At 38.6% G+C, this 21,443-nt stretch overlaps 1 protein-coding gene across 1 annotated transcript in view; it reads left to right on the plus strand.

Annotated features, from left to right (window-relative positions):
- Positions 1-21,443, plus strand: part of LOC134848313 (uncharacterized) — a 28,671-nt gene that overhangs the window by 2,104 nt on the left and 5,124 nt on the right. Inside the window, exons 2-7 of the mRNA XM_063865711.1 lie at positions 1,071-1,182; positions 1,937-2,090; positions 2,322-4,235; positions 4,455-10,408; positions 12,036-12,278; positions 13,347-14,973. Coding sequence (XP_063721781.1) covers positions 1,071-1,182; positions 1,937-2,090; positions 2,322-4,235; positions 4,455-10,408; positions 12,036-12,278; positions 13,347-14,973 — 10,004 coding nt within the window. The remainder of the gene's footprint in view (positions 1-1,070; positions 1,183-1,936; positions 2,091-2,321; positions 4,236-4,454; positions 10,409-12,035; positions 12,279-13,346; positions 14,974-21,443) is intronic.

Here is a 21,443-nt window from a genome sequence, read left to right on the forward strand (position 1 = left end):
GTTGTAGTTGAGTTCCGCGTGGGTACACTGAGGAATTCTATTTCCAAATTTTGCGTCCGAATTGCGATCGCTCAAATTCGCTTAGTATCCAAGATAGGTTGTTTGTAAGGTCATTTTTCTTAAAAATAAAAAAAAAGAACTTCGATTCTTAAAAATAAGCTTCAACAGATCAGGTAACTTCATATAACTATTCTCTTTAAGTTTCATGCTAAGAGTTTTAACTGGGATGATTTCTCAGATCATTGCACTTTTTCTGTTGATAGTGCGATTGCTACTCCCTCTTGTTTTTTTTTTGGTCACGCAAATGATTGAGCATTGTTTGGTTTCGCTCCTTGTTAAGAGCCTTGTTAGGTCTGGTTAGAGCGATTAAGACAAACATGCTTCTGACCTACACACGCTCTTGGTTCATTTAAAAACGCCAAATCAGACTTTGCAAAACACAAAACTTTAGCTGAAAAAGTATAAAGTATTCTACCAGGAAGAAATAGAATAGGCTCTTAAAGTTTTCCGACAAACTTTTAACAAGTTTAAAGTCTTGTCTCTGGAATCCAGGAACACAGAGACACAAAACTGTGCGCCTATCCATTGCACAGTTTCGCCTCGTAATCTAGGCTAGTTTTAAACAAATTTAGCCTACAAACAAAGTTCTGAAATTTTCATTATATTTATCGTCCGAATTGCGCACATGGAAAAAACATTTGTTTTCTTCGTTTTTTGAAAAAACTTGACAAGGAGTTGATGAATATCTGAGAGAAGTAAATGTTTTTCCGTAGACATTTTTTTGGCTCCACTTAAAAAAGACGGCCTTTAGAAAAAAAAACGTATGAAAAACAAACATAAGCTAAGTTCACATAAAAAAACCTAACCGATCAGCAAATTGCAAATTGTTTTCTCAAAACAGTAGAGCAGATGATTTGGTAGCCTCCAAGGTAACGGTTGTTCCGGCAGTTTTTTCTCCAATTTTCGCATCGTCCTTTTCTGTAAGATAAACGTCAATTTTATTACATCGTCCTGCAATTCCAATCGAAGCGTCCTTCTAAAATGAAGCTATAATTGTTATTTGTGTTCAGGATAGCATTGGCAGATTCATTGGCCGATCAGTTGAATGAGGCGAACAGACAGATCGAAGACCTGAGAGAGGCGAGGGAGAACAAGGACGCCCAAGACGAGGAAAAACGACTGGTGAGACATAACTGAGTGATTAGATTTAGTATGATTGAAGATAGAAAATTCAGTTCTTTTATAATATAAACGAGTGAATATGGAATGGAGCTACCACAAATAAATTGCAACACTGCTGCTATTCACATAATTTTTCCAGCAGTCAGAAAAAACCGCACTTGCTATATGCAGGGGCGGATTTAGGGGGGGGGGGGGGGCGGGGGGCGGACGTTCCCTTTCCTTCAGGGATTCGACCCCCTGCCGACCCAAAGGGTCCCCCCTTTGATACTTTTTCAGAAATCCATTTTTGGCCGATCGACCCTAAAATTTTTCTAAAGGCGCCTTGGGCGCCAATATATACTAACTTTGAGGGGGAGTGCGCGCCAAAAAAAACGCGATTTTTTTGTCAAACTTCTCCAAAAAGTACCTAAAAACGCCTTTTTTCAAAGTTTTGCCTGCGGCGCTGAAAAATTGGACAAAACTGGGAATTTTTAGTGCTTTGGTGGAGCTCGAAAAATCTTTTGGAAAATTTTTTGAAAATCCTCCCCCCCCCCCCCCCCCCCCTTCCCCCTCGAGAAAATCCTAGATACGCCCCTGGCTATATGTATTGCCTTCTCATGAAACTTTAGCAAAAAAATCAAAATAATTCAACTGGAAACACATTACATTCAATAAATAAAATTAGCCCTTGGCCTCAATTAATTTGAAGAGAGTCGAAAAGCGATCAAGAAGATAAAAGATTTGCAGCTTTAAAAGACTGATCGCATGTTAATAGGCTCTGGAGGATCTGCAGTTTGACTACCAGGAGCAGATCTGTGAGCACCAGGACAAGATAGAACAGCTGCTAGTGGACCACGAACAGATGGTCACGCAGGCGGAGGATGAGATACAACACCTGCAGCACAAACTCGACGAAAAGAGGGAGAAAGGTGGGTGGGTGGGTGTATGTGAGATAAGGATTGGTTGATGACGAAGGAAGGAAGAAGGGGTTTCCTTATTTTTCTGATTTTCATCACCTAATTTTATTATATCATTATCTATATTGATACTTAAAACACCAAATTTACCATGTTATCTTATTTATATTCTTTATATTCAAATTGGTTTTCAGAGTAGTTGCCTTTCTATTTATGATCTCAGATGATAACTTTTGGTTACAGAGAAAGCGAAACTAGATGAAGAAATACAGAAGATTGACAAACAAATGCAGCAAGTGCATGCCAAGAAGAAAACGGCAAAAACTATGTTGGCCAGATCTAATCTGGAGAAGGAGGAAATTGAAGTGATGGGCAAGCTGAAAAATTTGCGCGAGCGCGAAAAGAAACTGAAAGAAAGTCTTAAGTCAACTGAAAACCAAATTCGTGATAAGGAGAAAAAAGTGAACAATAAAAAGAAGAAGTTTGAGGAAAAGTTGCTGAAGATGCAAACTGAGCTGCACTCAATTAAAGCACAGTATCTAGACAGACATATGCGAACATCAATGACAGCCAATTCTCTTCTCAGAGGACCGAGGTCAAATTCAGCTTCTCAGCAAAAGGTCAATAACCTTGACGATGATATCACTGATTTGGAATCTGAAACAATGGAAATTGAAGGGCAAACTGTGCAAATGAGGCAGACTAGAGGTCGAGCTAATGACAGTACGGCACGACACGCAATGTCGGGTCAAGTCGTGCCAAAGAGCACCTTCTCGCAACTTTTGGAGCGTCGGAAACGAGAAAGGGAGTCGGCTAACTTGGCGAATGAAGCTGGTGGTCACAATCACAAACAACATCAACACGAAGCGAAAAGTTGTCAGAGCAAGATGATTAATGTAGCCATAGGCGAAGATGATGAAGGTAACCCGATGTACTTAAAAATATCCCTCCGAGGCTCGCGTGAAAACATCCAAGAGCCAGATGACACTACAAAGCCCCCAAAACAAGCAGAGCATAAAAGTCGCGCGCAGAGCAGATCAATCGCAAAAGAACGCGCCTTGTCTATGGATCTTGCCGACCTTCAAAAACTTACAAATTTCCAGGAAATCGACATCAAAGAACCTGCAAATCAGTACGAATCTGGTGAAAATTTACTGCAAATGCCTTCAGAAAGCGGGCGGAATATCATGCTGCAAAGGTTCATGAACGACCTTGGAAGGGGTTCGGTTTCTGACGTTCGAAGCAACTTCGGTCAAAGCCAAGAAAAACTCTTAACTTCCAATTCTGAAATAAATCTCAAAATTGAGCGTCACTGCGAGGCTGGAGTTCACATTGTTAGCCCAAACTCATCGTGCGAAACTCTCAACCTCGAAAAACCTATCAAGGCCAAAGTTGTTTACCACGAGAGTAAACTTAAAGTGGACAGTCATCTACACATAGTGGAACCCCTTAATATTGCAAGTGGAAAAGATAAGTCGAATCTCAATTCAAGTCGTCGTTTCAGTGACTACGGTTCAGTGTCTAGTATAACCCGCGGAACATCCCCGACAACTTTCACTTCCGGAGATAGTGTCTTGGGAAAGCAAGCACATGACGAGAAAAAAGTGCTGAGACGAGTCATCAATGGGCCCAATCAGGGATTCAGGCCAAATTCGCAAGTCCTGTCAGCTTACCCTGCATTTAATAGTGGACAAGAACGAAAGCCGAGGCCAAAATCGCTCTATTCTGCTCTTGAGTTTGACGACGAAAACCGAGAAAACGAGTGGGATTTTCAGCCTCTCAGCTCGGCTCAGTCGGGCCAAATACGAAGACCGTTTGAAGTCAAACAAGCCGAGGGTCACACCGCGAGAATCGGACCTAAAGTGACTCTAACTGTGACACCTCAAGTAACTGTCACCGCGATTCCAGGACACATACTTGCGGAACGCCCACATCTAGTGCCGCGACCTGGAGGTGACGCACATTCACCCTCCGGAAGCTCCAAGTTTCTCAAATTGCGTCGCGAGATGCAGGATAAGCAGCGGCAAAAACCGGCGGATGTTTCACAATCAAGTATAAGGTCCTACAGCGTGATTTCAAGTCGCGAAGATTTGAAGGAGGCGAATGAAAGTTACTTGCGAAGACGATTGTACTCCAACCAGCCTTTTTTAGCGGAAGGTTAGTCGTCGAGGATACAGTTGAAAGTTTGTATATTGTCAAAATCGCAAAAACATTTGCTTACTTAACGAGAATTAGGACTTATGTTCTGCAGCTACTGAAGTAGCTCAAAAAGGGTGGTAAAAGATTGAGCCTTCTCTTGTTTCATAATTTTCAATTCAATTATATAACACATGTAGAGTTATGTGGATAAAATCATCATTTCTTTTGAATTTTCAGGCGCAATCTCCAACGACTCCCCTGGCGAGCACGAAGTGTTAGTCGACTCGACCGAGATGTGGGCGAACAAGGCGGCACGGCAGCAGCGAAGACTGCAGAGCAACAGCAGTGCCAACAGCCGACAACTCCTTCATCACCCGCGTCAGCACGAGCTCATAGAAAGTAGCACGCCAAATCCACATCCTCATAATATGACGTCATCAACATCACAGATGATGATGGCGTCACCACAAGACGAGGAGGGAGAGAATGACTTGGAGATTGCGCAATTTGGAGACACCCAATATCATGACTACCGCGTCATCAGACGAGAACACGTGGTTGACCAATCTACGCCTGATGAAGAACCGACTCCTAGATTCGTTAAAAGACGACTAAATCCAAACCGAACGAACAAGTACGACAAAAAAAGGATGTCATGGCCGGTGAATAAAGAAGAGATGCTGGTAGCCGAAATGGAAAGACAGCCTCTGTTCATAAACAATTATCAGCAGTCGGAGGAATATGTGTTCCCACCTTCAGAGTTGACCGGGCCAGACTCATTTTACGAGCAAATTGTTATCCAGGAACAATTATTTGATAACGAGTCACAACATCAGGATGCGAAATCTAATCGGTGTGTGGAAAACAATGGACTTGTGGTGAACAACCCGCCAAAGATATTTTATCTTGGCCGAAATGAAACTGAATCGAGAACCGAGCTAACAACAGGAACTGAAACCGAAGCTTATGACGACGATCTGTTTTCAACTCAAGTTTACATAGAAACTAAAAGCTTTGATCCCAATGATGCGAAGGATAAAACAAATGCCCCAAACCGAAACATTGAACCCGAGCATTTTCGGTTTCCCTCCGTTGCGAATCGCTCGGGACTCGATTTGGGTCGTGAGTTTGAAGTGAGTCGGAGCGCAACAAACAGTCGAGGAGGAAGCAATTTGAATCTATCGCGAGCCACGAGCGACGTTTTTTCAAATCCCAGCGGCCGAAATTTGATTTCTGAGTCGGGTACTTATCGTCACATTGAAGAAGTTTTCACGACAGAGAGTATCATAACCAAAGGTCAGGAAAAGAAAACAAAAGCTGGGAAAATACTTGGAAAATGGAAACTGATCAAGAAGAGGGAAAAAATTGCTTCAGATAACAGTGAGCATTACTTATCGACACTAGAAGCGTCTGTAACTCCGGGAAGTGGGAAAAAAATAAAGTTTGATAAATCTCTCTCCGCTTCTCAAAACTCTATCGGAAGTGTGAAAAAGTTGCGTAATCAGGCATCTTCGCCAGTTGAATTCGACGACGGAAAATCTAAAAGACGGAAGAAAGTTAGCTACATTTCCATTTCCCATAACAAAGAGCCTTCGTTCACGCGACTCGATGGAAGCAACGTTGAACAAAGTCCGAAAACCCCGTCTTCAACAATATCAACACAAACGCCCTGTACAGCTTCGACTCAAACCCAAAAAGATGAGAACTCGGTTAAAACGACAGAACAACATCTGATAACTCAAAGACACATTACCAGAATTTCCAGTACTTCCAGACATCGAAAAAGTGTGAAAAATTCAAGTTCTGACTCCAGTCATAGCGAAAGAAACACAAGTTCAAACTCGGAAGGATTGTCAGATGGTCGTAAAAAATTTAAAAGGGGAAAGTATAGAAAATACAGTCGCGAAAATCGAACTACGAAACGAGACAGGTACGGTCGAAAAAGTAAAGGTTCAAAACGGAAAGAGCGTGCGTCTAAAACGACTTCAACTTCTGGCAGTTCCAGTGATACCAAAAATGCGGGCAAAAGTCCGTCAAAAAAGTTGAAAGATGCCATGACGAACACTGTAAATGAGATCGGCATTCAGACGGACGAAGTTAAGCAATCGGTTGCCACGGTAACTGATTTGAGGGAGGGCAGGAGTGAAGAAATCGATCTCCCTGGAGACAGAAGCAATGATTTCAACATGCAAGATTACCTAAATGAGGTCGCATTGAGCAGCGAAAGTGTACAAACTTTAACGTTTAAGTCCACTCCAGCTAGATTTGAGGCTGAAATTAAATCCAAGGACCCACAAATGCGAAACAGAACCGTGAGTTTAGAAAATTTACCGACGACGCGGAGTGACGACCAGAAGCACACGAGGCCAGCAAGTCGGAAAAAAATCTCAAAGCGACTTTTCGAAGACAAGATTAAAATTTATGAGTTCATGATGTCTCTAGATTCTGTGAAAGTGGAAGAGTATCTGCAAATGCTGCGGGTTGCAGGTACTTCAGGTGATGTTTTGCAAGCGCTATTGCATGCATTGCAACAGAAAAACCCAGAGTCTATACCTAACGAAGTCATGAGATATTTCGATACAGATTCGTGTGCAAACCAAACAAGTTCGGGTTTGAAAAGCGGTAAGAAATGGTTTGAAAAGCGAGCAAATGAAAACCCATTGACAAGTTTGAGCTCTTTTGCAACTTTTGGAACTTATCTGTCAATAGCTGAAGACGTTTTGAACAAACATCTCAGTGTTTCGGAAGCCGAAAAGGAACAGGTTTTAGAGGCGTTGCGCAAACAGGATTCGAGTATCCTACCAAAATCTCTAGACCCAATAATTCTTAAAGAAATTGAAAATGCAGCATCTGCACTTGTGCAAGACGAGCAAATAATTGATAGTGACGACACTACATCTATACTCGAAAGCGAAAACATGTCTGCAAGCGACTTGCGGAGGCCAGGAACCGCAAATAACTCGACACCAAGTAACTTACTCTCCCATGGTGGCAGCGAACAGAATCCGAGTCGCGAATCCAGTTCCCTATCGCGGTCATACGACCCAAATCGCTCTCGCGAATCTGCAGATTATAACCCATCGGGACACGATTTGAAAATGAGTCGAATTGAACGACTTAAACAGAGGTCGATAACTGCGAGTGCCTTGGATGCGTTTACTTCTCATTCACCTGGTCATTCGCCAATCACTCCTCGTTTCGTTGAAGATAATATACAAGAATCACTCTTGAACAAAAACAACCAACTGGAGCAGACTCCGAGCCATTTCCGAGAAACACCTGAACCAAGTGATTCGCGTCGAACGTCCAACGCGTCTGAAGGCTTTGCTGAGATTGTCGGAAAAAATCTAAATGGAACCTCGTCCGCAAACCGTGGAGCAGTGACGAGCACTCCGATTGACCGAGAACTTTATCGATCTGCAAGCGACGACAGGCTTCACGAAACATCACCACCAACAGTTGTACCTTTGTCAAACCTTGACGCTTCAAAACTGCCAGAAGATGTTCAGAATAAGTTAGCCGCGCAAATTGTAGTAACTGCTGATGCTGAAGATCGTGACGCACTTCTGAGAAAGGCCGAGGCTCAAGAAAGTACTATCACTATGATATCGGCACTGGCTGAAAACGGAGACCCAATAGAAATTCGGGACTCTGTGGCGACTTTACTTAGCGAACCAGTGACAAAAGCCATCTTAGTCGCATCAGATCCGAGTAGGTGTCAAGAAGCTTTGACTAAAATTCCTATCGCGATTATTGCGAATGAGGATACTTCGTGTGAAAATTTCTCGGAAGAAATCCGAAGTGATGAGTCGCTGGCGAAACAAATTAAATCTGGAACAAATTGCTCGGCTGTGATTTTTGTGGCCGCCAACGCGTTAATGAATCTAAATAAAGCGGAGAGAAACTTTTGGCTTGAAAAACTAGGTTTGTACGATGTGATTAAAAATGAAATAAAAGACGCCATAGCTAGAGGCGACATCGATACACTAAGAAAGCTTTTGCCGGAAGACTGTGCTAAGTTTCTGCTTGAAAACCTTCCGGGAACTAAAGTGAAAAACAGCATTTCAGATGAAATAAAGAGCGAAACTGAGAATCCTTTGCAACAACATATGGTTAAGTTTGTCGCTCAAACACTGGTTGAAGAACCGTTGGAACTTACAACTGAAATGCTTTCGACAATTCTTGAAATGGATGAACTCACTGAGTCTGCGATGCTCGAAGCGATTAATGAAAAGGACGAAGACCGACTACAATCACTCCTGACCAATGAAATAATCGATGCAATTGTCGGTGAAATTAGTTCAGAAGCTCTGGTTGAATCCCTCGCTAATGAAGAAAAACTTAATTCTAGAAAAAAAGGCGAACCGAAAAGTCCAAAAAACGCAGGCGAATTTCATTCATCTCCGAACATGAGCAAAAAGAAAAAGGAACAAAATAAAAGACTTTTGAGCGGAACGGAACCTTCAGAGCCGTGCTTTACAGATCCGTTGTCAGAAAGCACCGAAGAAATGTCAAAGAGAGGTGGTCCAGAAAAAAGTCAATCTATGATGACACCTCAAAGAATAATTGCCTCGCTACTCTTAGACTGGGAGGGCGAACAAATTTTAGAATTTGTTTCGGGAATGGACCCCGAAAAACAAAACCAAGTTTTGGACGCAATTACTGGCGGTGACGTTCAAGCGTTGTCTCGCCTCATCGAAAAAGACCAAGCCGATAAAATTTTGAAAGATTTCAACCTTGACATAATACCAGTTATTGAAAAAGCCCAAGAAAGATTTAAAGATCCTGAAAAACTTCTGGAACACGAAAGTGTCCAAGAAACGCAAAATGTTCTTAATACTTTAGTCGAAACATTCAAGAATGACAAAGAAAACTTGAAAGACATATTAGCCCGACTTGACGTTGGGTTAGCTACAAAAATGTTCGATGCACTGAATAGTGGCGATCTAATTGCAGCCAAAGCGTTACTGATTTCTGCTGCGAAAGCAAATGCAAAATCTAACTTAAGTAAGCATCAAGCACTTTCCGATTCGGCCATTGCATTGAGCTGCCGACCGCGTAGACTTTCGGATACTCTTTTTTCGAAGAGCGAGAGCGAATTAACCATGAAACCAAAAGTCGCAAATTCAGTCAGCAAAGAAGTTCTGGGCGACTTTTACGAGGAAGCTCAAAAGTTAGGTTCTCAATCCAGAATTGTGTATCTCAACGTGGAAGAAACAGTAAACAAGCCAACAGAATCAGGTCCAATGCAAAACGAGGAAACTAGTTCGGAGCCAGTAGATTTAGACATACCGGATGAATTGGCCGGTATTCTTGAAAAATATGTTCACCCCGATGACGTATTTGGACTTTATGATGCCTATTTACACAATCCTGCCTTGATAGCCGAAAACCTCCCAGCCGAAGATGTTGAAAAATTATACGAAGACATCAGTGCATATGACGATAGAAGAGAGCAAAAGTTGGCCGATTTGCTCAATGTAGCTGCAGACACTTTGAAATCTCTTTTCCCACAAGAAATGGACGACTTAGTGGAAAAAATGCAGCAATCGATGCCTGAACCTGACGACGTGACTACTTTTTGCGATCACGTCAAAAACGGAGAATTTGAAGAAGCTGCAAAGTACTTGCCGAAAGATATCTTAGAAGAAATGATGGATCATAATCAGAGTTTGCTTGCTGAACAAACAACAAGCGATACGTCCCGTAGAACAGTTCCGGTGATAGAAGAAGAAAGTGAAGAATGTTCCGACGAGGGGGAAGCAGCAAACCCGTTGGGTATTCTGAAAAAAGACGAACCGACAAGCGTCTTGATAAAAAATCCTCATCAAGTGAAGTTTGCATCCGAAGTTTTGGAGTTCAATTTGACAAATCAAACGTTTGAATCTACCAATTCCTCTAAAGATAGCTTGATTGTAGGAGAACCAACTCCTAATTATGACAGAGAAATTGCTCATGGAGACGCTGAGACTGGCTTGCATGGACCTTCGGCAGGGCCGAAAGATGATAAAGAGTTTGAGGAGATTGCTGAGAGAATAGCCGAGTTGGAGGCAAGAATGACACATATCGGTGACAAAGATCCTACACAAATTGAGAGCGCTAGTCCACGAATTCCATCAAATGCTGGTCAAATGTCACCCGAAAACACCAAAGATGATAACACAACGCGAAATAATTCGAAACCGAGAAAAGTAAGTGGCTATCAATGAGCTATTATTGCATAAGGAATGCAAAAATTTTGATTCAATTTTGATAAAAGGTGCGACATGTTTATTCTAATAACCTTTTTAAAAAATTCAAAAAGATCAATGAATAGTTTTTATACAGTGCTGATTTATATTATCCGGACTTGAAACTTAAGACTTGAAATTTAAAACGCATTTTTTTGAAATTGATTTGACTTAAGACTTAACCTGCTCAGAAAAATAGCAAAATTATTATGAAGCAATTTGTTTGCAAAATTTGGGCCCAAAATTTTACCCCAAAAATGGATCAATTTTTATTATTATCAATATTACGCAAAAACTACCAGTTCAATAGCTAAAATTTTTTTTATCAATGTGAGCCTCTTATGTAGCCAACCAAAATTTAAAAGTGTTATAAACTAAAAAAAAATTGCCAAAAAATTATTACAAAGCCAAACTGTGAACTGGATTTTGTGCCTGAATGTTTCTGGCTTCCAAAGAAAAGTTTTTGAATGTGCTAAAAATTTGTCTGAACGAGCAAAGAAAATGAAAAAACAAACAAAGGACAAAGGAAGCGTCTTTGTTGCGGAATCCGCTTACAGTTCACAGAATGCACAGTTTAGTCTCGTTAAATGGGTGTTTTATTTAGTGAAAATGACACTGTTTGTCTATCAAACAGAAATAAATTAAATTAACAAGGCTTTGGAGATAATACCCTTCTTAAATTTTGTTTTGCTAAAAAAGAGAGTCACCTCGACTTAATTCCCGCAGTAATTAATTTGGTAGTTTTGTTAATTATTGATTATCTAGAAAAAAAGTAATCCGCTTTTGTTGTAAAATTATGGGCACAAGTTTCGCAAAACAAATCTCACATCATATTTATACTGCTAAACTTCTAGGCAAGTTTTGTCTTTTCATTTTTTGTCTAAAACTAACCCAATTTGAGAAAAACCCGTTTTAAAATCTCATTTTTATGCGTTTTTTCCCGATAATTTAGACCAGCACTGTATAATAATTGTTGCAGCCAAGAAGTGACAATACGTTACCAGACAAAAAAAGGTTACCAGGCCAAACTTTATTTACTTCGTGCTTAATATAGCGTGCGCGTGTATTAAAAAAGAAAAAGTAACATAGAGGCGAAAATACTTGCAATACAACGCAAACATCTCATCGTAAAGAAGCCGATAAAAATGAGATGGAAACCACCACGTCCGAATTTTGAATTAAAAAATGAAAACTTCATTCAATTTAAGAAAAATAGTCAAGAAAAGCGACCAATAGCGTTTCAAAATTTTCATTTACCGAGCGGCTGCTAATTCGGCAAAATTGGGTAGACACCCGTTGAGACGAAAACAAAGAAAGGCCATAGAAAATTTATGTCACAAAAAATATGGGAAAAAGCTGAATGGGAAAAAGTCTAGTACCCGACTAGTACCCTCTCGCAAGTGAAAAAAAAATATTTTTTGTTTTTTGATCATTCTAAAGAGTTTTCAATCAAAAAAATGGATCGACGTTAGAGGGCAGTCGGAACAATCAAGGTTTCGCCCTGATACGCCCAGTTTTTTTATAATTTGAAAATCTTGTGCTATCTTGCTTCAACTATATTTTTATTGGAGTACTATGACGTCTTTAGTCGAGGCAATTGGGTGACATAGAAGACGGCGACATCATCCCTCAGTCACTAGATACGAGATCTGTGCAAGAGATACCACTCGACCAGTTTGAAGGAGACTCGGAAACTGATCCGAATATTCTTGACGATAATGAGGAAAACAAACAAAAGGACGAGAGAGACAGAGAGAGGTCCAATGTGCTGCGAGACATTGACCAATGGCAAACAGGGCAAGAAAGCAAAATGACACCAGCTTCTATGAACGTAAGTTGTGGATAAACATTTCAAACAACACCTGTCAAGCTCTTGGAAAACTCTTTTCAGCCAGAAATAATCACTGCAGTGTTGAACACAACAGCACGCTTTATCAGCAAAACGACCATTAGTTAGTTAGTGACAGCGATTATCGTTCCGACTTTCGTAACGAAAATAACGGAATAATTGTGCTCGGGGTGGGTTTTTTTTTCTTTAGACAAATTTCGACTTTTTAACTAGCCATTTTTGACGGGATTTTTTATATCATTATCACTAAGGTATTGTTGTCCTGAGCTTAAATTTGAAAAGATAATTTACCTGTGATCATTTTTCGTAAAGTTATGGGGGTTTAAAGATTGCCATTTGGGACAATTAACGGGCGATATATTTCGCGCTATTAACGCGTAAGCGGAGATTTAATCCCTCTTATAAATCGTTCCAAATTGTTTGAAGGAAGTTTATTTGCCATAATTGATTTGTTACTAGGAGCGAGATCGATCATTTTGTGCTTTTTATGGCGTGTGGGGTGATGAATTTCACAAAAAATCTCAAATTAAAAAAAAATTGATTTTTATTTATCACATTAAATTTTTTCATGTTATTACGGCTCCATAGACCTTAGAGGCAGTCGGAACAATCAGGGCTTCGCCCTGATACGAGCAGTCTTGCTCCCATTGCTTTGCCAATAACTAGAGCATGTATGATGTTATGTGAAAACTCAAAATAGTGCAATTTTGACTATTTATATGTCCATTTTAGTTCAAGTCTATTTCATTCACGCTTTTCTTTTTCCTGATCAGGAATGAACAATAAAAAATTGGAGCATCATTAATTTGAAAAAGAACACCATTAAAAGAATATTAAAAGACGCGTCAAAAAGTTATGTACTCGCCACTGCTATCTAAGGCTTATAAAAGACCACTTGCGGTTGAATAAGCTGAACTTGACCATCGATGATCTGTTTAACAACATCGAAGTTTAATTGCACTTAAAGTTTTGAGCAAATTTATGATACGGTATAGGTATTGAATAACACAGAGCAGCGCAGAACATTAAAATATCACTTTATTATTTCAGATCAGAAAGAACGAGCTGCCTCGGCTGGAGACTGCGAACGAGAATAAACCTTCACCTTCCTTGACCTCACCTCGTTCACCGACAACGTCAAAAATACCGAAACTTAAAAACCCACCGACGAGTGGAGAGGGATCGCCGAGACAGTTGAGTAGTGAGAGAAAGTATTCACCGAGAAATGAAAGTGGAAAATTAAATCCTAAGACAAGCACAAGTCCCGATGCCAACAAATCTTCAAAGCCGCATACTGGGAACGAAGACCCGCCAATAACTAATATAAAAACCAGTACCTCAAAAACACCAAAAAGCAGTTCACAAGATGAACCTTCAAAACCGAATAGTAAAATCTCAGACGAACCGTCAAAAGTCCCACTTTTCGTGAAAAACTCAAAGCCTCTTCAAAGAATAGATTCAAAAATAAACGAAGATTTGATTCCCTCGGAGTCAAAAGGGCAAACTGAAGCCGAAAATGACTTGAACTTTGACGAGTTCCGAGAAGATAAAGATTCGAATAGGAATACACCGGAAAACAAAGACAGGCATTCATCGCCAAACAGCTCAATTGATCTATCGCTTGAAGTGCAAAGTGTTTCCGAGAAAAAAGAGTGCCACGATAATCAGGAAAGCCAAAAAGGAGTTGAACGGCCGGAAAAAACTAATGAAACTTGCCGACCGTTGAGCTCTGATTCAAGTCAAAATAATACTCCGAGGAAAGAAAAAGATCCAAGATGGGATCCAAAAAATAGACCAGGGCGGGATTCCAAACCGAAATCTCTAACTTCGTCTTCTATAAATACTCCAGTGAACGAACAAACTTTTGATTTGGAACAAAGAAAAAATCCAGACTCGAAACTAGTTATCGATCCTGACAAAAAGTATCAAGATTTTTTGGATAAAATTTTGAATCCAGATAATCAAAAAGAACAAGAATTATCATCCAAAGCCGATTTCCAAAACCCAATAGATGCCGAAAAAGAATCAAAAAATTTGGATACATTTAAATCCAAAAAGCCCAACTTTGTGAATGCTGAAAAGTTCGACGATAACATCAGTGATTTGTGGCCTGAAGGAAAACCACGAAAAGATGATGGCTATATAATTGTTAAGGATGCGCCTGCCAGACAGACAGTTGCAGGAAAAACTGCATCGCTGAAAAACACTCAAAAGGCAACAAGAATTGGAAATCAACTACAAGCTGCAAAAATTGAAAACAACGAGACGTCAAAATGCGAACTGGTACACACTTTAATTGCAAATCCGAATAACACAAATGAGCTGATTGAGAATCCGGATCTGAAAATACCCATCGAGGAAGAGGACTTAATTCCAATGACGAGGTCAACTAATCAAGAAAAAGAACCAGGCCTAGGATTCATGGACTCAGATGATGTTCATGCGAAGCCCGGAGACGACAAGTTACCGATCGGAGATATTCAGAAACCACGACTGTCAGGGTTTTCCGAAACACCGACGTTTGAGAATTTTCTTCGAACTAGCTCGAGTTCGCCTCCGAGTACCGATCCACTACCCTTCGTCGATGAGATAAGAAGCCCGTTTGGGAATGACGTCACAAAGAGAAAGACAAAAGATGATGATCGATCTCCAAATTGGCCAACATTTTCTAATACACGTAAGATTTCTTTCTTTGCTGTGATGATAATTCGTCAAAAAAAGGGTTTTAAAGCGGGTTTTAAATTCTTTTTTAAATTATTTAAACAGTTTTTTGTTTTCACATAATCAGTGCAAAAATTATGTTATATTGCGTATGTCAACAGATGTTAGTCCGCAAATATGAAGTGTTTCAAAAAACTTTCCTCTAAATTTGGAGTAATTTTATTCCGGTGACCCGTAGACTACCAAGAAGTTGACCAAGAAAGTCTGAAAACATTCATTAGAAAGTTCATCTCAAATTTAATGAGCAAAAAGTGACATGCGAAATAAATTTCATCGTAATTTTTTCAGATATTGGTTTTCCACAATTTATTCCATTTTTGTCTGAAAATTATTAGTTTCCAAAACATTTCGTCCACCTCTCCAGCAAAATTATTTTCAACAAACAAGCTTGGCAACTTATTTTCTACAAAAAAAAACAACAGTAAGGATGAATGATCATCTCTCAGGGTAAAACAACACGCAATTTATTTCACTCAGTTTTTCAGTAGATTTACACAATTATACAGGGTGATTCCGATAAAAGCATTTAGTCAATTCTTTGAATAAAAATTGATACGGGGTTTTGTTATTAATTTAAAAAAAAGATTTTTCTTTTGAAAAGATTGTGTCATTTCCGAAAATTAAACTCGCAGTAAATATTGTTAACCTGTTTTTTTTAAGGTTTTCAAACTATCGGCCGTAAACTGAGTTTCTGCAATAGTTTACTCGATTGTCAACATTACTTGTTTCACAGAGGAGCAGAACAAAACGCTCATCAATTTACTTGGGAATTTTAATTAACCGCCAAGGTCAGAAGACGTTCCGTTCCAATCATTTAAAAAAAAAGATTTTTTTTGTTAACTGTCTTCAAATTATTATAGTTTTTAACGGGTGGTGTAATTCGAAAACATTAGTGAGTTAGGAAAACATTACTGAGTTAGGCATTAGTGAGTTAGACATTAGTGAGTTAGGATTCGAAAACATTAGTGAGTTAGGCATGATCGACAACAGTTGTCTTCAAAAAATGAAAAAAACAAGTGAGAAAAAGCGGAGATTCGCACCACTTGCGATACAACATAATCATACAAAGCCAAAAAAAATTTTTTTGAAAAACTAGGTTAACCAAAACTTTCTTAGGTCTTGCTGGCTAAGGACACCTAAGGCTCAGAAATCTGGCAGTACGTATTTGATATTTTTTGAATTTGTTATGCAAAAAATATAGATTTGCAGGTTAGTTCTAGAGAAAAACCAAAAATTTCAAAAAACGGTCAAAACAATTTGAATTTTCCAAAACCATAAGTTTTTGTGTCAAAATTTTTTTTTGGATGTAACATTGTACGCAAAGAAGCTTCCCATAACCCGCTCTTTGGGTTGAAATCAAAATCTCAGATATGATTGGGTGTTTTTTATTAAATTTTTAAAATTCAGAAAAAAATTTTTTAAATCAAAATTTGACATTTCCAAGAACAATTTTTTTTTGTGAAAAACTGTGAGTGACTGCTAATGTAGGAGAACTTCCCACTACCCGTTGTTTCCATTGAACTCACAAGCTCAGGTTTTGGAGGTTATTTTTTGAAAAAAAAATTAAAAGATTCAAAAAACGGTCAAAAAAACTTGATCATAATTACTTATTGAGGAGAGTTTCAAAAACCGATTTGTTTGTTGAAACCAAAATTTGAGATTTGATAGCTTACATTTTGAGAAAACTAAAAAATATATACTAAACCCACCGACTTTTTCGAATGCTGTAGACAAAAGGAAATACAGAAAAAAGACCAAGAGTGTATGAAGGCACACAAGAATGTAGGCGGTCTTTTTTTGGTTAACCCTTTTTATAAAATTGGCGGAAGAGTTTTTTGAGAACTAGAAAGAAATTTTTGCAAAAAGAAATAAAAATTTTCCCAAAGTGTCACTTTCAAAATACATGTTTTTATCAAACAGGAATTCTAGGCAAACACGGCAAGCAAATCATTTGAAATACAAATTGAGCAAAACTTACGAAGCCGAAAATCTTTGAACAGACACCATTGAGTCGAAAAAACGTATCAAAACTTTCCAAGTCCTCCCTGAAACTACCCTGTAGTAACTAGTACCCAGCCACTAGTTAAATTTGAAATTTCATGAAATTGAGCATGTCAGCTGATGAGCATGTCAGGTGAAGAGAATGCCAAGTGATTCAGCTGATTTTGTTAAAATAGTTGATAAACCGAAAAAAAAATCTACATTCCGATTTATTAACGCTTGCTAATCGCAAGCGTAAAAAACTTCAATAAAAAACAGTTTTTTTTTCAAATATTTTGCTTATTAACAATCTATAAATAAAATATCAAAACTTAGTTTTCTTTACAGTAAAATCAAGTTTTTGATCCTAAAAGTCTGAGAATACAGTAAATTTTCTACTAGCTCGAAAGCAGACGAAAAAAATTTAAAACTGGTTTTTCTCAACATTGGGAAATTTTTTGGAATTCATTAAATGTCATTCGAAGTACGATTGAAAGGGTTCAAATATGATAAATCAAATAGCACTCAACTCACTCCGATGATTTTCTGTGGTACCTGATTTTGCGTGGAAAAAAGAAGAAAAACAAGGATAGCCGGTTACTGTGCAAGTATCACAGAATGTTCAGACCATAGTCTGAAAAAAATAAGACATATTTTTTTTTCATTTATTGCCGTTTTATCTGCTTGGTTTGATAACAAAAAAGATCTGAATAAAAAACTAGAACGCAGCCATATTTGATAATCATAACAAACAGGCAAACTGAAAAAAAGTTTTTGTAGAAAAATTACTGGAAACACGAAAAAAATTATAATTTTTTTATCCTTTTATTTTCAGAAATTTTTTTTTTCAAGTATTGTTTTCAAAATTTTTCATCTTTTTGATACCTAATATGGCGCTAAAATTTCACTTAACTCCAATACAACTTAACTTTCAAGGCTTAACCTAAGCATAAATGAGCTGATGTACGCTAACACAATCGCTCGAAATTAGACGAAACATAAAAAATTTCACACCTGTTTTTCTTGACACTAAAAAAATTTATCGGGAATTTTATGGTATGGTTCGAATTACGACTGAAAAGGCTTTAATTTGATACATCATTCATTCCAGTCGGATGATTATGTGTGGTACTTGATTTTGCGTGGAAAACAAAAAGAAAAAAATATATATAAAACACAACCGAAAACAAAGTTCCTCCCCATTTCAATGGTCGGGACAACAAAAGTTTTCTGTTCTTGTATTCCTTCAAAAACTCAAATATTTTTAGGAAAAATTATTTCAGGTGACAAAAGTGGTGAATTCTCGGTGCCGTGCCAACTCACGAAACTCACTATGTTTGGCCTTAATAATTTCGAAAACACAAGTGTCATTGTTGAGGAAAACGGAGGCAATGTTGAATCGGACTGTTAAAAACAAAGTCTTTGGTCCTGTTTGGATTTTGAATAAAATTAACCGGCTATTTTTTGTCAATCGGCGTCAATACCTGAAATCTTTGACAGGAAAACCTGAAGAATTGCGGTTTCGTTTGAAAAGTCGCCGTAATCTTTGTCACTTGCAATAAAAATGAGCATTGTGTCATTCTGCTGACACTGTTTTGATTTGCTCGCCGACGGTCAAAACTTCATGAACGCATTGTGAGCAGGATAAATTCATTGACTCGGCCTATGCAAGGTCTCGGTTGGGTACTGCCCAATTGTTTTTGGGATTTAGCACTGTCCGAGGTTCCCATAGGCAACCCCAAAATCCTGTAGGAAGTCAAAGACTCCGCAAAGCCTTTCGTTAATTCTGTTGAAATGGTTAATGACGAAAAAATTGTTTACTGATTATTGTTTAGGGCAACTATGAGTTTACGGCGGCCATTTTTAGCAATGTTTTTGGTGTAAAGGCAAAAGTTTCTAAAAAACCGATGTATATTTTAGTATTGAGCTGATTTATTCTATTTTAATAAAGATTTCGTCAATGAATATTTCGTCAATGAATTGTTATTTTTTGAACAAACTTTGAATCTTAATTGCCCAGTTTATCCAGTGAAAAAACTTGAGTAAATTTGAGCTTGTCTGAATTAATAGCTCCAGGGGCGGATTTAGGGGGAAGGGGGGGGGCCCCTCCCTCCTCAGGGATTCGCCAATATATACTAACTTTGAGGAGGAGCGCGCGCCAAAAAAAACGCGATTTTTTTCGTCAGAGTTTTCCAAAAAATGCCCGAAAACGGATTTTTGACCTGTTTTTTCAAAATCTTGCCTGCGGCGCAAAATTTTGGCCAAAACAGCGTCTTTTTCGTGCTTTAGGAGAGCTCAGAAAATCAATTTGGTCGATCTAAAAAAAAGGTCAAAACTTTCAAAACTTTTTTGAAAATCCGCCTCCCCTCCAGAAAATCCTAGATCCGCCCCTGACTAGCTCCATGATGATAGCTAACATGAAAACATAGCGCAAATGAAGTATGACAAAGTTCGTTCCAACTCTCTCTTCATTTTTTCACTGGTACCATTTGAGAATTTCGGTCGCATTGGTCAATTTTGACTCTATGTACTTTTTTTCCACCGCCATGTTGATGACGACTCCTCTTTGAACCCTGGCCACAAAGCGGGCACACTGTCTCTCCGTAACAAACACAGGGCCCAGTACATCGTCACTCAAGTCGGGGTACATCGTGATCAGTTTAGATTTGGGGTCCGACAGCATCACCAACTTGCCCTGGGCCTGAAAGTATGGTTCTTTTAGGTTGCTCGGTTTCAAATTAGTTGGCTGCTGCAATGTAAACACTGATTTTTTGTTGTCTGAAAGCTTGATCTGCAGTTTTTGTGCAGTAGTAGCCGAAGTAAGTCATACAATAAAGCAAAGTATTAGCCGCCATCATAATCAAGGGCGGATCCTGGATTTTTTCCCCAAGTTTTTTGGCGCTACCTTACCCCTCCAATTTAGTGTACTTTGCCAGAAAAGTTAAGGGCTGGTCCACTGTCGACTTAATAAAACGATGTCGTGAAATTTTAGCCAAGGTTCTCCCCTAAATCCGCTCTTAAATCGCCGCTAAAATCGTAATTGATTGTCAGTTAAACTCTGTTTAAATTAGATGCTTTATTTCTCTCCCTCTCAATTGATTTTGAACTACTCAATTGTAAAGATGAAACAATACATAACTTGAGTGACTTCTGCCACGCAGTCATCACAAATCCGTCGTTGACAGACAGCACTCCAATCAACTGCACCCCTTTGGCCCTGAACTCATCAAAGTGTTCCACAAAAGTGGGCACGTGATCTTTGTGACACACGGGCGAAAACGCACCCGGCACCCCAAGCAAAAGGGCCTCATCTTTGTCTTCGAACAGTTTTCTACAAACAATTTTGGCCTAAATGAACTCGATGCCAGAGTATTTACAAAGTTATCCGAAAACTTCAATCGAAAAACTCATAGTACTTGTTTGAATTTTATAAGCTTCTAATTGTTGATATTTCCCTAGCAAGCCTGAGACTGATGGCAAAGCAAAATCGTATTTCAAACTTTTTTCTGTACGTTCTCTACGTTTTTACGTTACCTCTAGTCTTTTAGAACCACTTTAAGTTACAAAAATTACTTAAAATATCTTTTTGAAAAAAAAATTACAGCTAAGATAGTGTGCGAAGACTCTCACTTGACCTCTAGCTTCAGGTCTACCAAAGGCGCCTGACCGATTTCGGCAGCATTAGTAGTACCACGTGAAAAAACGCAAAATAGGGTCGCAAAAACAAAAACAAAATTAACTCAGTTTGGATTGTAAACTCTTCTTATCATCTTCGCTGAACTGAAGACTACAAATTAAAATTTAGCGCGAACTTTTTAGTTTTCAACAAATCTATTGTACAAAGTCTCAAACTTATGAATTAATTCTGACATGAGACAGTGAAGTGGCGTAAAAATTGTAACCAAATTTTCAGCGTTGCATTTGAACTAATCTATTTTTGATGAACTGCAAAGGTCATATCTTCAAATATTTTCCCTTCAACCATAATTTGCCATGCAATTGTTCAGACAAAAAAAAAACAGAAAAACCGACAATAAGGCAAACGCAGAACTTCAGAGAACAATTTCGAAAAAACGCTTTTAGCTTAAAGGGCAGAATTAAAAATAAAGCCAAATTGTTTGTTGGCAATATCTTTTCGAATAACGAATCTGAACCATGTCAGCTAGCATAAAACTGCCCATTTTGACGTCGAACTTCATCTTATTACTGATTTTCACACGTAAAAACGGTTTCCAAAAAACTAATTAACCTACAATGCTATAGTTTTTGACCGATTAAACTGCTCAAGGTCACCGATATTGCCATTAATTTGGCATTAACTATAATTAGTAGCAAAGACTTTTGACAGACAAAACAATGACAGTCAAATCACTTTTCAGACACTTTTAGCATGTAAAATCAATTTTTTCTGACAATAAGTATGTCTCAAAGTCACCTGAGAATTCA

The sequence above is a fragment of the Symsagittifera roscoffensis genome, chromosome 6 (assembly GCF_963678635.1).
Source record: "Symsagittifera roscoffensis chromosome 6, txSymRosc1.1, whole genome shotgun sequence".
Lineage (NCBI taxonomy): Eukaryota > Metazoa > Xenacoelomorpha > Acoela > Convolutidae > Symsagittifera > Symsagittifera roscoffensis.